The sequence below is a fragment of the Brachyistius frenatus genome, unplaced genomic scaffold (genome assembly GCF_029030835.1).
Source record: "Brachyistius frenatus isolate BFR_SWC_R1_liver_20210118 unplaced genomic scaffold, ASM2903083v1 Contig_103, whole genome shotgun sequence".
NCBI classification, from domain to species: domain Eukaryota; kingdom Metazoa; phylum Chordata; class Actinopteri; family Embiotocidae; genus Brachyistius; species Brachyistius frenatus.
Window position 1 is genome coordinate 346,837 of NW_027210702.1, and position 16,246 is coordinate 363,082.

Consider the following 16,246-nt stretch of genomic DNA (forward strand, 5'->3'; position numbering starts at 1 on the left):
GTGCATTATGGGAGATCCCTCAGCAGCCTTAACAACATAACTAATGAATGGTTGGAGGTCACTTAAGCCAGCCCCATCTATAACCTTACAGCTCACTGTTCATGCTACTGGTATTAACATAACATATCCCTCTATCCCTGTACTGGCATCCCCCCTTAAATGGCCTTCTGATGCAGCAGTGCTTCTTCATAGTTTAACTATGACCGCAGTACTTACTGTCATTTAGCATACATAATTTTGCAGGGGATGATATAAAATACAACATATTAATCATTATGTAATTAGACTGGACAGTTTTGTATTTTAGCATCGCCAAAATAAAAAAAGTCAAGAACAAATCTTAAATTCCTTTTGTTGGGTAACATCAAATAAGCACAAGCAAGTATAATAACAACATAGTGATAAAGGTTTCTACTTTTGGACTCTTACCTGTAGTGGAGATAAAGAACATGAATGAAGTTTGTCCCGACGATGGCATGAAAAGAAAGACTTCGATCTCCATCAGAGCGTGACGCACTCAGCAAATTCAAAATATTTGTCATGTTGAATTACCAGACATCTTGTGTGCAAAGTCCAGAGGGAAGATCCTCAGAGGAGAATGAATGTGCTCATAAAAATAATCTATAGCGCTGTGTGCATTCGATTCTGGTCACATTAAACGCTTCATGATGGCGACACGAGACAAAAGGTTCACAAACATTTGTGTTGTTTTATGGCAACGTATTGAGCAAAATGAGAAGGCAAACAGGCACAAACGTTTGTTTTGCAGAATCCCAGATGGGACAACGAGAAGATTGATGTTTGAGTGTAGTCGGAAAACAAGGCTAGATTTTAATTGCAGGATAATGCAACAAATATGCCCAGTAGTGAGGTATTTACTTGCAAATATTTACCAGTAAATACCTCGTGATGAGGGGAAAAGTTGTAATTTGCAGGAGGATTGTGTCACGTCGTTGTTTAAAGCATGCATATTTCAACATTAAAACTGAAACTGTATTTCTGTTATATGCTCTGCAAACATAAATGTGTCCTATAATGAAATTGAGGGTGCAACGTTGTGAAAATCTGCACCACATCCCGAGTGATTGCAGTGTTCACAGCTTTGATGCGGAGTGTACAGTAGGGATTTCCCTGCTGATGAGCTGACTCAGTCATTTCATACAATTGAGAGGCAGATTCTTTTGATGTCACATGATGCATAAAAGGCAGCGACCCAGTGGGACGAATCAAGTAGTGTGACCATGAGCGGAAAGGTAGATCTATGCAGCAGCCAGTGCAGGAGGCTAACTGATGCATATACTGTGTTAAGCTCAATAATTATAATTGTAGAACGTATATTTACCAAATATACTATTGCATGTAACTTCTGCCATGAAACTGTGATTTGTGTGACTCGTGATGATCAGAGAGGTTTTAGCTCTGGAAATGTTCTAATGTTGCACCCAAACATAAATCTGTGTCTTTCTCTCCAGATCATCTTCTACGAGGACAGAAACTTCCAGGGCCGCTCGTATGAGTGCAGCAGCGACTGCTCCGAGATCGCCTCTTACCTGAGCCGCTGCAACTCCTGCAGGGTGGAGAGCGGCAAGTTCATGGTCTATGATCAGCCCAACTTCACGGGCCAGCAGTTCCTCCTGACCAGGGGAGAGTACCCCGAGTCTCAGAACACCATCGGCTTCAATGACTGCATTCAGTCCTGCCGCAAGGTCCCTGTGGTAAATATAAGTATACAATTGATTACGAAGAGCAGTCAGTGATGTGGAGGATTAGTCTGATGGCTGATGTCTTACCTTTTAGATGAGGGTCACTTCCACCGCTCCATCGTGTGTTTGGTCGGGCGTAACGGAGACATTTGAATCACAGCGAAATTGAATAACTTGAAAGAAACAACGTGGATTTCTTTGTGGTGAAACTACAGTTATTAAGGCCAACAATAACCTTTTGTTCAACCCTAAAGGTGTCTTATGTGTACATCTTGTAAGCTAGCAAGCTAACTACCATTATCTCCGGCTGCTGCCTTTTTATTTTTACATTTCCAAGCATTGCAGATTTTCTAGATGTACTGTAAACTTTGTACTTTTGACATGACAACCAAGCAGATTTCTCATTAGTTAGCTAGTATATTTCCTTGGAAGGCCTTTTATAACCAAGCAGCTACTGATTGGAACCTCAAGCAGCACCGTGACTCTTTCCCTTCTGCACTGTTACAGCACAAGGGATCCTATAAGATGAGGATCTACGAGAGAGCCAACTTTGAAGGCCAGATGCACGAACTGACTGACGACTGCAACTCCATCAAGGAAAACTACCACATGTCGGACATGCAGTCCTGCAACGTGATGGAGGGCTACTGGCTGATGTTTGAGCAGCCAAATTATGAGGGCAAGATGTTTTATCTGAAGCCAGGAGAGTACAGGAACCTCAAAGATATGAGCAACAATGACACGAGATTCGGTTCTATCAGGCGCATCACAGAATCTTAACTGTCAAGTGACTTTTATTTAGCGAAAGATTTGGCAGATGATTTGTTTTTATTGATATTAACAAGTCAAAATGGAAGGCAAAGAGGAGGAGCCTTGTTTATATTCTGAAGCTGTGATTTGTACATCGTCTGCATGTAGTTCCAGTTTTACTGTACAACTCACTGTGAATTTACCTCTTTTACTGTGTGATGCACACAATAAATAAACTGGCTGCATACTGTATTTGTCTCAGTTATATATTTTTTATACATTTTGATGAATGACTTGCAATCACTGGTGCAAAACTGTATGAAGTTGAGTCCAAATGTCTGAATGTGGAAAAAAAATACTACAAAGATATGTATTTTCTTAAAACCTGACTAAAACCTAAATACAACGGGAAAACCTTAGGTGAAAGCATTTTTTTTTTAAAATATGGTAATTATTACATATCATCAAGGAGAGATTATTATTTTAAACACCACTAAAATCACTGCTTTGTGTATAAAATATAGTCTTTACAGTCTCAAATGTAGTCTATGGCAATGAATGATCACTGGCCAAATGCCAAAAGTCTATTTGGAAGTTTTGTAAAAGCTGATGAGACTACTGCATTCAGTCAAAAGTTTATATGCACGCAATAATATCACATTTATACTGGAAGACCAGTGACAGACCTCCATCTACTTTTCCTTTTCCACAGCAGTGGATACTTGCAATAAAATCCCTCTTTTAGTGAAGTCACATGCTTGATTTGATTGTGCTTCTTTTTTTGAAACAAAGTAGGAAATCTAATAAGTGACAAAAACCTAGAAGACCAATCAAATACAGTCATTTCAAAAACAAATCTTTTGGAGATATGTCAGAAAACTGACTCAAACTGTGGATGTTATTTTAAACGCCATCCCCTAAAATGAAAGAAATAGACCAATTTTTGTATTTTTTCATCTTGTGCCATATATGTATGTAATGTTTGTGCAACACAACATTAATGAGATATAAAGAATACAAAAAAAAAAATCACATGAAACATTAGGCAGTTAAAGTTCAGGTGTACAGCAGACATGGCTGACTCAACATGTGCGTGCTTGTAAATGCTGCAGAACAAATACAACACTGATTGGTGTTTGAATGCTTCCACCGGCTTCTGAAAGTGCTCCATTTACTGTATTTAACATGCACACAATTCAAATACTTATAACACACTCAGATTTAAACACACAAGTGTGTTTATCAGCAGTTTGTGCTTGACGCCGTACTGTTCTCTCCACTGTATTAAATCTGTCACGCTCAGACTGTATTGAAATGATACTCTGGAGCTTAGTACATAGAATATTACAATACGGGGGGTATAAACCAAACAAAAGGCAGAATAAAAATCAACCGGACGCTATCTAGAACAAGTTGTTGTGCTGACGTGAGGTAAACAACAGCCTCTGAATTGTTCATCTTATAAAAAGCTGGCTGCCGCTGTGCACTCGGGCAAGAGAGCGGCTGGAAAGTTACACTCACTGCAGCTTTTACCACGTTGCATCATAAACCCGTTTTTAAAATGTAGTATCTTGTAGTATCTCTGTAGAAGTGCTTGAGACTTGGCCATACTGTATGTACAGCAACAAATATCTGCATTAATGTGAATAAAGTCAATTTTACATGATGTAATAAGTGTTGTTTTACGAAGGTAAAGATGTATGTAAATTGATGTCTGAAAAATAAACTTCTAAATAAATATGAGCATTAAGAAATAAGTCTCTTCATCATTTCATGCATCACTTGAATTTCTCTGTTTGGAAACTGCAAAGGGGTTGAATTGCAGCCGAAAGGAAAACAGCCGATATGCTTTGTTGACCGCACAAAACAAACCGAAATATTGGTTTGTGTGAAAATGCTGATGAGCCAAGCCATTGTTGGGAATGACAAAAGCCGCATGTCATCGGTGGTTTATAAAGGCAGCGGGGAGCCCAAAGGCTGCCGCTACAGCCTGACAAAAAGTTAGTCGACACAATGGGTAAGGTAAGGCTGCTGGCATTGCTGTGCCTCTTTTGTGCTTCTGCATACCCGCGGACATTAATCCGCCAAAACCCTTGAAGCTGAAGGATATTTCATGTGGTACAGTAGGCACATCTTTCTGCATCTCGGCCAATGCTTATGAAAAATGTGAAAAATCCCTTTGATTATATTTCCTGCAGATCATTTTCTACGAGGACAGGAACTTCCAGGGCCGCTCCTATGAGTGCAGCAGCGAGTGCTCCGACCTGCACTCACACTTCAGCCGCTGCAACTCCATCAGAGTGGACAGCGGAGACTGGATGGTGTACGAGAGACCCAGCTATGTGGGGTACCAGTACTTCCTGAGGAAGGGCGACTACCCAGACTACCAGCGCTGGATGGGGTTCAACGACTGCGTGCGATCCTGCCGTATGATCCCGATGGTAAGCCTTCGATCGGACAGGTTTAAAGTTTGCATATTTCACTGCTCTTGACTCTTGGTAAATCAACTCGTCTACTTTGCAGCACCAAGGCGCTCACAAAATGAAGATCTACGAGCGCCCGGAGTTCGGAGGCCAAACGATGGAGCTGACCGACGACTGCCCCTCCCTGCATGAACGCTTCCATTCGAACGACATCAACTCCTGCAATGTGGCGGACGGATTCTGGATGTTCTACGAGCATCCCCATTACAGGGGGCGCCAGTACCTGATGCGCCCCGGTGAATACAGGAGGTTCAACGAGTGGGGAAGCACGAGTCCCAGGGTGGGCTCCATCAAACGCATCACTATGTGACAAACCTGATGTCCGGACACGATTTACATGAAGTACTATTGATAAAGTACCGTCAATAAATCTATCCCAACAACACTGTGTGGTCAAGTGCTTTTTTTTTTTTTTTTTTAATTTATGATTTATTTATTATTATAAAATAGTTTAAACCATGTTTAGAAGCAAACTGAGTCTTATTACTAGTGGAGAAAGCACAATGCAAGAGTTGAGACCAATGGTGAAAGATTGGGTCAGATATTCTTCCATGAGTGGATCAAATGTTACGCAAAGGGACGAGACCAAGAGGTGGAAACAAAAACATGATGGAAACATTCGACCTTCATGTCTTTTGGATTCAGACACACACACACACACAGTTTAAGCCCAGCATGTTTATTGACAAGAGATAGAAGACTTAGTTGAAGTCGGTGATTCGCCTGAACGAGCCGATCTTCGGGCTGGCGCTGCCCCAGTCGCTGTACCTGCGGTACTCGCCGGGTCTCAGGTAGTAGGATCTGCCCCTGTAGTTGGGCTGGTCGTACATCAGCCAGTGGCCGTCGACCACGTTGCTCGAGTTAATGTCAGACATACGCAGGCGGTCCTGGACGTTGGGGCAATCGTCGCTCACCTCCTGCATTTGTCCGCTCATGTCTGGGCGCTCATACAGTCTTATTTTGTAGGAGCCACGGTGCTGCAGAAAGAACAACAAACAGGAGTCAGCATCGGTCTTATGTAGGTAATGCTATTTGAAGGTTTCACCCAGAACGGTTTGCAAAAGCAGCCGTTAACAAAACGATTTTCCTCAACTGAATGTTTATGCAGGGGGTTTAACAAACCTACGATATCTTCGACAGCTCGGATGAACTTTGTTTGGTGGAGTTTTTAAATCAAACGGGAACGATTCATGTTTTTAGCTGTGGATTGTTACTCTTTCTACACCAAAGCATGAAAATGACCAGATTCTGTTTTCTTGCTCTTATTTTACTTTTGTTTCACACATCAATTTTACTTTATTGAATGCAAATGTTATGATCATTTGTATCTATATAAAATGGATGGATAATGTCACCCTAATTAATATCATATTACATATTTTATGCTTACCATGGGGATCATGCGGCAGGAGCGAATGCAGTCGTTGATGCCGATCATGCGCTGGTTGTCGGAGTACTCCCCCCTGCGCAGGAAGTACTGGTGGCCCAGGTAGTGAGGTCTCTCGTACACCATGAAACAGCCGCTCTCCACCCGGATGGAGTTGCAGCGGTTGAAGTAGGTGTGCAGGTCAGCACAGTCGCTCATGCACTCATGGTGCCGACCCTGGAAATTTCTGTCCTCGTAGAATATGATCTACAAAGATTTGTCCCAGCATTGATTCATTATTGAGTCCCATTATGTTTAATTATCTATAAAGTTAAAAAAAAAAAATGTATAAAGTATTTGCACGTATAACACATAGTATCCTTACCTTTCCCATTGTTATATTAGTGGGGGCCACACAGACACTCAATAGACGCTCTCGGTGCCGCAGTCCTTTTATATAAAGTAGCTGTGTGATGGCACAGCATAAAGTATTGTCATCCAAATAGGTTTTATAACAAATCTGGTTATGTATAGCGACGCACCGCAGTGTGATCATGAGTTATTGTTGTCCAGTTTTCACATGTTCATCACTATTGATCAAAACAGCGCAGTGTGTGCTCGTGACCTGGAGGTCAATGCTTACAGTAGCAGCAAAACAACCGCCGTTATTTGTTTCCTTTTCATTCAAGAACATCCCGAACGCTATATGCCAGGCCAAGACAAGTCCTTTTCAGACACGTACTCGTAGAATTAATCAAATATGACAAAAGAAATGTCATGGAACTTGTGTAATTTGCTCATCTAGTGACCACAGTATGGAGCCAATTTCCTGCCCAAACAAATATGTTTCCGAAAATGTCCTACGAGTCGCAAACGAACACAAATCCAAAAGACCATTAACAAAGTAAAGCACTTCGTTCTGCAATTACAAAACGTATATATCAAATTAATACACAACATATTTTTAATACCCCATGCTTCAGAATAAAAAAAAACATAGGATGTCTTACTGTTCACGTACAAACAAAAATGATACTACAAAAAGAATCATAAAATCTCTCGGTTGTCAGTCGGCTTAAACTTTTCTCACAAATATCCTAATTTGCCCTCCACAGTGGCAGGTGGCGCTATGAGTCAATTTAAATGCAAATTTGTATTTTCAAAACAAAATGTATTAGTTTATTAATCAGGTTTTGTACTCGCAAACCAAACTGTGTCTGTTAGCAAACCTCGGGGTGTGTGTGTGTAAACCATGTTTTGTTTGTTGGGATATTATGTTTGTTTGTTGGGATATTAGCTCCATATCCCCCGGTGGTCAGGGGGGCAACAACTAAAATTGTTTATACACCAGGTTGGTGGTTCTTTTGCTTTCAGTATTTTCTACAGTGAACTGAGAAAAGTCACGTGTTGTAATCTTGGCAACAACAGTCATGATAGCAGTGGTCCAATCAAACATTAGCGGACACACCGATTCTCTGGTTGTTCATGGAGCACCATCATCACGTCAAACTTCAGTTTGTTCAATATTTCAATTTAGGACCAAATCTTATAACATTACCATCACCCTCAGATGTATTTACTGCTAAATATCAAATATGAATACACTAATAAAGGTAAACGGAGATTAACAATATGTCTGCATCAACATCAGAACGGCGATTGTGAGCGTTTGGACTTTGGCGTTTTGCTTTAAAGATGGTAAAACGTATTTCAATGGAGGGATGGAAACCGCAACCATTGAGTTCAGACACCAGAACTACTAAAAACAACTCATCAGTCGTATTTATCCCAGTTATAATGGAGAACATCATGTACCTCACACTGCATCCATTAAAAATGTTATGACGAGGCCGCTTTGGAAAAATGAAATACTAACATTCATAACATTAGACAGGATTATTTCCTGACAAGAGATTTAGAAATGTACAAATCTATGGATCATTTCCAAAAACTCTAAACCAGTTTAATTGTTCAATTTTAGTTGTGGGTAGCAACTTTCCTCATTTAATTAATGACTGTTGACAAAATCAATGTCACATATGTGTATTCAGGAAGTTCACAATACAAAACAGTGTATTTGCTAATGTCAGTTGGATTTGGATTGAAAGCAAATCAAAGCTTTAATGAATCATTTTAAGTCAAATGTTGAGTGTAAGTATTTTTCATTTGCAGGACTTTTTGTTGTTGTTTTGTTGAACTCTTCTGTAAAGTAGGTTTTGGAAACAAAGTATGAACAGTACAGAGCTCATCAAACACAGATCAGACAGAGCGACACGGCAGCTTTATAAACCTCAATCCAAAGTCATGGGACTCGACCTTTTGTTATTCTAATGAGCAGCATTTGGTGCTTTTGCCACCCTGTCGAGGTCTTTATCTCATTCAGGCAGATAAAAACCCTGATTCATCGCTGCCACTGGCCTCGACCGGCACATGATTCACCCCCACTCACGCTCCACCGTAGGATGTCCACATACGTTATGTTGGTTTAGTGCTTCAGATCATTGAACTAGAAATGTGTACAGTTTCATTCACTATTCTGATTCAGAATTTCTGCATATGAATTCAAATCACAGCCACTACTTAAAGGGAAACATTTATTTCCACTGAAGAACTATGAACGCACTGAACTAAAACTAAGGTTAAAACCAAACAAGTTATTGACATTCGTGATGTGCAGTGTTACAGAGTACTGCACATATGAAGTACATCTCTCAAACAAAATGTAAACAATCAACAAAACAGTTTAGAATAGGTCATTTTTCAGAGGGTATACAATTAGCTTTCTGCTTCAACAGCAGAAAAACCCCAGAGTTTAACACCAAGCAAAATATAAAACAAAAAAACAAGAAAAATACAATTACTCAACTACATACTTCAAGTATTACCTGAGCGAAGAAATGAAGCTTAAGTCACTCTTCAGATCGTCAGACTTTTACACAAACTACTTCTCTCTTTTCCACCTTTCATGTAACTTAGAAGGCAGCTTAACAGGACTGCAGTTCACTTTCAGGTCAGGTCATTTAATTTAAGATAAAAAAAAAAAGAAAAAAGAAATAAAACCAAACCTGGTTGAGCTGCTTTAAAACAACTCCACTAAAGGCACACTTGATCTAAACATGTCCAGTGGTTACACATTTGTGCTTGCATGCCTCAAAGCCCTGACGGACACATTTATTATTTCCAAGCATAACATTTGAATACAGGAAATTCCTGCAAATCTGCTGAGCTACCAGTGCACCTCACGTCTCAATATGCATTTAAGCATACACTTATCAGCCTACTTTATATAAAATATATAAAATTACCACGTAGCCGCTACGTCTAAACCGTTTCAATGACACACCAACCTATCACTGGTTTTGAATTATTATTATGAAACCAATCAAATTGTTTCTCATCGTCATCTTGAAAAATGGTAAAAAAAAATGTTTTTAAGCACTGCTTTACAATGAAGTGTCAGAACCAATCAAAATGGATCCTGAAAGGTCCCACGGCTGATGAAGCCAAGACGACGAGACCTGACAAGATGCTGCATATTCAAAGCATCCTGATACTGTTAGCAATGACTTGTCAAACAATAACTGTACTGTAATGTTAAATAAACAGTGCAGCTTTTTTCATATCCTTCCAAATAAATGTGATCACTGATCCACAGAACATGTACAGCTTTGCTCCTTTGTGTGGTGATATAAAAAGAAAGCGCTGACATGGTAAGAAATGCAAACAAGTATGATAATATCAGCTGTAATATACTGTGGCGCGTGTGTGTCTGTAGGTGCTCCTCCAAAAATGCAACATTAATAAGGCAAAACATCAAAATATATTACTGACGCACAAGAGACCAGTTAAAGTTACGTTCAAGTAAAATTTGAACTTGAAAGTAAATTATTACCCAAGTTTTTGTTTTACTATAAGAAATGATATATTAGCTTTTAAATGTATGCACTGACTTTGTTTTCAACCAAGTTTTAGAGCGAAATAAAGTTTGATCAAAAATAACAGACCGTTAGATCTGATCTGAAGAACTTAGACATTTATTTTGCTCCTAAAATATGAAACCTGTAAATCTGAGTTTTGTAATGTCATCACACTACAGTCAATGTTGGAGTTTCTGGAAAAATTTGTGAGGATTTTATGACTTAATGTAGAAAAATGGATATCAACCACAGTAACTATAATGTAAAGTATGAAATGAAAGCCACAGAGGAGGATGAGGAAGTGACTCACCCTACGTTTCCCGGGAGAAGCTGTCTGAGTTTATCCTACCAGAGGTTAGAAAGTGTGAAACACTGAGCTGTCTGGTGGTTCTGCCGAGTCTGGCAGATGGTGGAAGTCCTTGTGGTGGATGTAGCGCCGGTACTTTGGCTTCAGATGGACCCGTGAGGGATGAAACATCAGGTTCTGGAGAGAATACAGTACAGTTCAGTGAAGACGAAGACACCGAACCAGACAGAGCACCGAGACCGTGGACCATAAAACATCAGAAACTTCCACTGTTTACGGTCGTCATGAAAACGTGCTTCATTAACAGTGGAAAAGAATCTTTCCTGCGGTCTGGTTTCACAGTACATCACCGTCGTGAGCTGTTTGGATATTTTAAAAAAGGCCTGTTTACCTTGCGAATGTCGTGTTGCAGAACCATGGGAACCATTGCTTCTGCTCTCTGAGGATACACTGGGTAAACATGCTGCATCGTCAGATCTACAAACTGCAAAAGTAGGAGAAAAGGCCAAAGTTTGTTGCAGACGCACAACGTAACAGAACAACAGGATGCTGCACTCGAAATGCAAAAAGCCAGTAGAAATATTTTCTAGCTCTTAAATCATATAAATACTACAAACGACATTTTATTGTCATTTTGTTTTTACCTGGTGGGTGGGTACCTCTGGTGGGGTGTCCTCCATGACAGGCACAGGAAGCTGCAGAGAGCCTCCATCAGCCGGCTGGTACAGATATTCTGACTGCTGGGAGTACACAACAGAACTGGAGGGTGTCGGCAGCTGGAAGAGAGACGACGAAAACCCGTCAACGACTGAGCAAATTCTCATTCATTCAAAAATCAAGTACGACTTCATTTCATTTACCTGGACGGCGTTCCACTGATGCTGGTTTGGGACACACTGGGGAGGCAGGAAGAAATCAAACAGTTAAATGAAGTAAAAACCACTGCTGCACTGATTAAATGCTGAGAAACTACTGCTGACCTGGTGGTACTGATATGCTGGTTGCTGGTAGACAGGCTGATGAGGCTGATGGGACTGAGGGGACATCAGGGGAGCTGCAACCTGCAAGGAAATGCAGGACTTTAAAAGATGCACTGGAAATAAATACCATATGTCTTGCTCCATAAAAACATCTGAATACTTCAGATCAATTAGTGCAATCATTAACAAACTTCACGTTAGTCATTAAAGCGTATACAGGTACAGAAATGAACATTGCCCCTTTTCAACAGCGTGTGACAGCCGAGCAAATGATATATTCATTGTACAGCACATTATTACTTGAATGATTTGTTTAATGATCCTCCGTGAAATGTTATTTGATATTGGTTCGTCCTTACAGGCCAGTGGTGGACAGAGGGGTTCATGTTGGGACAGTGGAAGTAGGCCACTCCGTTGTGGTAGGTGTAGGGGTAGCCTGTGGACGTGGTCAGGTACGAGGTCCCACAGGACACCTGCTGAAGGAGGGCCGGTTCAGGGCTGACCACCGGGGCATACTGAGCTGGGAGAAGAGGGGAACCACAAAACAAAACAAATAAACCCGGGTCGTGTGCTGCTTATTTCAGAAGCATCGAGACTCCTCGTGGGCTAGTAACAGCTCGGCCTTTACTTTGGTATTTTGAATGTGCGGCAAAATCCTTTTTGAAACATCACAATTAATGAAATCTGTAAACAAACTGGTAAAGTACAGGGGGTGAAAAACTGAAGCCTCAAAGAGGGATTAAAACAAATCAGACATATATGCAAAGGCACATTTAGTTTTAGACTTACTTTGTTCTGGAGTTTGATACCTTCGGAAAGCCTGACCAATGCTGAGCTTCTTATCTTTCAAACAGATTTCATTGGCCTTTAGGACAGTGGTTAGGAGAACACACATCACATAGTGCAATTAAGTTCAGGAAAATAAATGCATTACGATGTGTATCTTCAAGTTTAGTTTCAAGATCCTTTAATGAGGTGTTGTACTCACATTTTCAAGGATTTTCAGTGCATCTTCCTGGCTGTCAAATGTAACAAATCCATACCTGTTCAAAAGAGACAGTTTTAACAGTAAATCTGCAAAAAAATAAAATAAAATAAAAATAAAAATAAAAAAGCTTGAAGTCTGTATCCGAGAGGAATCGTGCGGCTAACTCACCCCTTCACCACCCCGGAGCGATCCCTCACAATCTTCACCTCTCTGATTGTACCGTGTGGCGAGAAGATGCGTCGCAGGTCGCCCTCACTAACCTTAAAACACACACACACACACACACACACACACACACACACACACACACACACACACACACACACACACACACACACACACACATATATGTATTTATATTTGACAGCTGTAAAAAAGGTTGCTGACTGGGTTTAGGTCAGGAGCAGTTGTGCACACCAACAACCACCAGGTGGCATCTGTGAAACATCTGGAAGCAAGTTGGTTGAATCTCAACGTGATGGGAGAGTTGATAGTTTTACTTCTGATTTAAGAAGTTATTTCTGGAGATACTACGAATGAATTATGTTCTCTTACAACCTCACTTGGTCTTATCTCCATGCTTTTTTGTGTGTGTGTGTGTGTGTGTGTGTGCAGCCCCTCTGTTGATGTAAAACGTGCAGCTCTCACCTTGTAGTCAATCCCTCCGACAAAAATCCGGTTGGCGATGACGGTGTTGGAGGAGCTGCCGTCGGCGGGGTTTACCGGAGGTGACACACCGGAGGTGGAGGAGGAGCTGCTGCCGTTCTGGGACGAACAGGAAGTGAACTTTAAAAAAAAAAAAAAAAAAAGAAAAGAAGAAAATCAAACTGACAGTAAAAAAACAACAACAACAACAACAACATACAAAGTGTTGAACACCATTTCCAACAAGGACGTTGTACTTGAATTTAACGTTGTAAAAAAAAACCCTATTTCTCTATATTAAGTGCATTGACGGGACTTCTGCAAAAACTGAAATGAATTATAAGTTTTTATTTACGAAATGCCCCCCCCCCCCCTCCCCCCCCCTCCCCCATTAACCGTCTTCAAACCGCCGCGCAGCGCCGCCATGCTAGCGTCGCCTTGAGGGGTTTTGTTTTGTTTTGTTTGTGTTTGTTTGTTTTTAGTGAACCGATCGCAGGAGCTGGAAGTGAAACGGGCTCGTAACGCATCACGGAAGCACGTCACGTTCGGTAACGCCAACACCGGGCCGGATCCGGTCCCTGAAAAACGTCTTGTCACCGGGCCGGTTGAACGGTCCGCTAACGGCCGCCGACTCACCGTGTTTGGGGTCTCCACTTCCATCGCGACGTAAATCTCTGCTGCGAAAAGTTGTTGTTTTTGCAGGTTATGAATTCAAGGTTAAATCTCGGCCTGTTAAGATCTTGCAGATGTTGTTGTTGTTGTTGTTGTTGTTGTTGCTTTATTGGTTACCCTCCAACCGTCCCGGCTGCCGCAGACCAAACATATGACCTCATCACGTTGACGTTCGGGCCAACAGAAACCCGACCGGAAGTTCAAAACGGCTCGTTGATATGTTTTCACCCGGTTTTGTCCTCGAAAGTATTTTTCTTTAAAACATACATCTTATTTCTAATTGTAAAAACAAATTTTATTATTTTTTTTTTTTTTAAATACTATTTCTATCCAAGAAGTCCCAATTTCTGAAATAGACGGGGGAGCTCCATTTTTTTTAGGGTGTTTGATGTTAAATTAAAGTGTCGTAAACAGGTAAAACAAATAAATCCAACATTGAAGGGGAAGGAAAATGCTTTAAATTCAAAAGAGCGAAATCAAATCTCGAACGGCCCAAGCCAAATTGGTGCAGTACCACATTGTGCCCACACAGGGGCGCCATTTCTCTAAATAAAAATGGCACAAGCACAGACCTTATGCTGCTTGCCCATTGTATTTAAACCAAACTAGTACTGAAAATAAAGAGCTTGGAAGTATTAAGTTTTAAAAAAAAAAAAAAAAGGGTTTTGTTGGCCTTATTTCCTACTTTTTTTTTTTTATACTTCTCATAATCTACGGATTATGTCAAGTGTCACAGTTTCAAGACTGAGGCAGGTTGTGAAAGCAAGCAGTCAATTTTACCTGCAAAGAACTGTCAAAATTACACATCCCAGGCAGCAGATTGTAATACAGAGGTGAATACAGAGCCCAGGAACCAGAGCTCCAGGGAAAATAAGGCTTCAGCTCCAGGAGGGTGCTGGCAGAGTTTCAGTACTGAGTAGGCTGATTGGCAGAGTGGTTGCAGATTGAGCAGGTTGGGGAAGTGGGAGCAGGTGAGGTGGGCATAGCAGGAAGGAGGCGGGGCATAAGGAGAGAGACTAGGGACCTCTGGTGGGTGGAGGGAGTGACACTGGGAATAAACTGAGGCAGAGACCCAAAACTTTTCTTCCAAATGTTACTCAAGAATGACCAACCTGGTTTTCATCAGTTTCTTAAAAGAAAATTTGATCTACAACCCTTCCTACAACTTCTTATTGACTGACTGACCTTTCTTTTGCTCATATTTTGACTAAATTATGCTTATTTTCATTTTTAGAAATATTCTTTTTCCTCACAGTTACGAGCTCTTCCGTTCCACCTTCAGAAATGCTCACTCTAGTGATTAATTGAAAGGGCTTTTAATAAATGAATGGAGGGAAATTTTCCACTCTTGATCCTTAAGGAGCCACTTTTGATGCTGTGCAAAAGCTCCGCGGAGCTATGATTAATCTATGATTGGCGACAAAGTGTTCTGAAGCACTGTCATTTGGCTCTTATGTCCCCCACCTCGTCGTCCTCCTCCGCGTTTCTCAGACCACAACAAAGTGACGGCCCACAGAAGAGAAAGAAAAAGATTGGTAATACCACAGAAATTAATGAACAACACAGAACACAATGAAAAGGACTAAAACGTTCTTTAGAAAACATTTATACTGCCGTGAATACTCTACAAACATAGTTTTTAATCTGATTCCTCTCAACAAAAACCTTCTCACACTTTCTGTGTGTAATTCTTTTATTTCCCACCAGCACAACCTTTTCTCTCTCTCTCTGGTCCTCATCTGAGTAATGCGGGCCACACTGTTACTTGTCACTCATCTCCAGCTTTTCTTAATTGCCGGGTGAATTTGCCAACGAGGTCTGACTGTGCAAAATGAGAAGGGCATGTTTGATAATTACAGCAATTTACCAGCTAAAAAGTCCTTTTATACTCCACAAAGATCATTAAAGACACAAGTGCTGTCAGGGCAACTTGGCTGTCTGTTGGAGTTCACTGAAAACAAAAGAGCAGAGTGGGAAGTTTTTATTCTTTGGCTTTTTTTTACCTTTGCTCTGTGGTTTTCTGTTAATATTAATATTAATGTTAACAGGAATAATGTATCTCCTGCTTCTTCTTCTTCATCCTTGTCGTCATTGTCATTTCCTTTTTCTTCTTCTTTGTTGTCATCATTTCCCTTTTTCATCCCCTTCTTCTGTGTCGTCGTTGCAAACATGGCCTCCAAAGTAAATGACAAAATATCAAATTTGTCAACAAAACATCTAGAAATAAAGACACGAAAATGTCCAACAGATGTATATGTCATTTGTTTTACTGATATAAAGCTCTGTAATGAAATGAAGCTGCAGCATCCTCCCGTTCAACTCTGTGGTTTATGACAAACAGGCATGTACACTTTCCGTCTCAGAGAGTAAATAACAGCTATAGAAGAAATGGAGGTCAAATATCAGGTCAGACACGCATGTCCCAAAGAGAAAAT

General features: G+C 40.7%; 4 protein-coding genes across 5 annotated transcripts; 2 read left to right on the forward strand and 2 right to left on the reverse strand.

Moving 5' to 3' along the window:
• The first annotated feature begins 1,241 nt into the window (after positions 1–1,241).
• LOC138628638 (gamma-crystallin M3-like) lies at positions 1,242–2,483 on the forward strand. The gene is made up of 3 exons (XM_069711787.1): positions 1,242–1,253; positions 1,473–1,715; positions 2,211–2,483. The coding sequence occupies exons 1-3, from the start codon at positions 1,242–1,244 to the stop codon at positions 2,481–2,483; spliced, it is 528 nt and encodes a 175-aa protein (XP_069567888.1).
• Positions 2,484–4,466: 1,983 nt separating this feature from the next.
• Positions 4,467–5,246, forward strand: LOC138628678 (gamma-crystallin M2-like). Its single transcript, XM_069711847.1, has 3 exons — positions 4,467–4,475; positions 4,652–4,894; positions 4,977–5,246. The coding sequence occupies exons 1-3, from the start codon at positions 4,467–4,469 to the stop codon at positions 5,244–5,246; spliced, it is 522 nt and encodes a 173-aa protein (XP_069567948.1).
• Positions 5,247–5,637: 391 nt separating this feature from the next.
• Positions 5,638–6,986, reverse strand: LOC138628679 (gamma-crystallin M2-like). 2 transcript variants are annotated; one of them, XM_069711848.1, is made up of 3 exons: positions 6,966–6,986; positions 6,327–6,569; positions 5,638–5,913 (listed from the first exon to the last, which is right to left on the reverse strand). In XM_069711848.1, the coding sequence occupies exons 1-3, from the start codon at positions 6,984–6,986 to the stop codon at positions 5,638–5,640; spliced, it is 540 nt and encodes a 179-aa protein (XP_069567949.1). The 2 variants fall into 2 exon arrangements, with proteins under 2 accessions (XP_069567949.1, XP_069567950.1); XM_069711849.1 differs by lacking the exon at positions 6,966–6,986 and adding an exon at positions 6,688–6,711.
• Positions 6,987–10,574: 3,588 nt separating this feature from the next.
• On the reverse strand, positions 10,575–13,799 carry LOC138628669 (protein boule-like). Its single transcript, XM_069711835.1, has 11 exons — positions 13,776–13,799; positions 13,143–13,259; positions 12,663–12,754; positions 12,495–12,549; positions 12,296–12,371; positions 11,866–12,026; positions 11,507–11,587; positions 11,387–11,422; positions 11,171–11,302; positions 10,918–11,010; positions 10,575–10,703 (listed from the first exon to the last, which is right to left on the reverse strand). The coding sequence occupies exons 1-11, from the start codon at positions 13,797–13,799 to the stop codon at positions 10,575–10,577; spliced, it is 996 nt and encodes a 331-aa protein (XP_069567936.1).
• Positions 13,800–16,246: the final 2,447 nt, after the last annotated feature.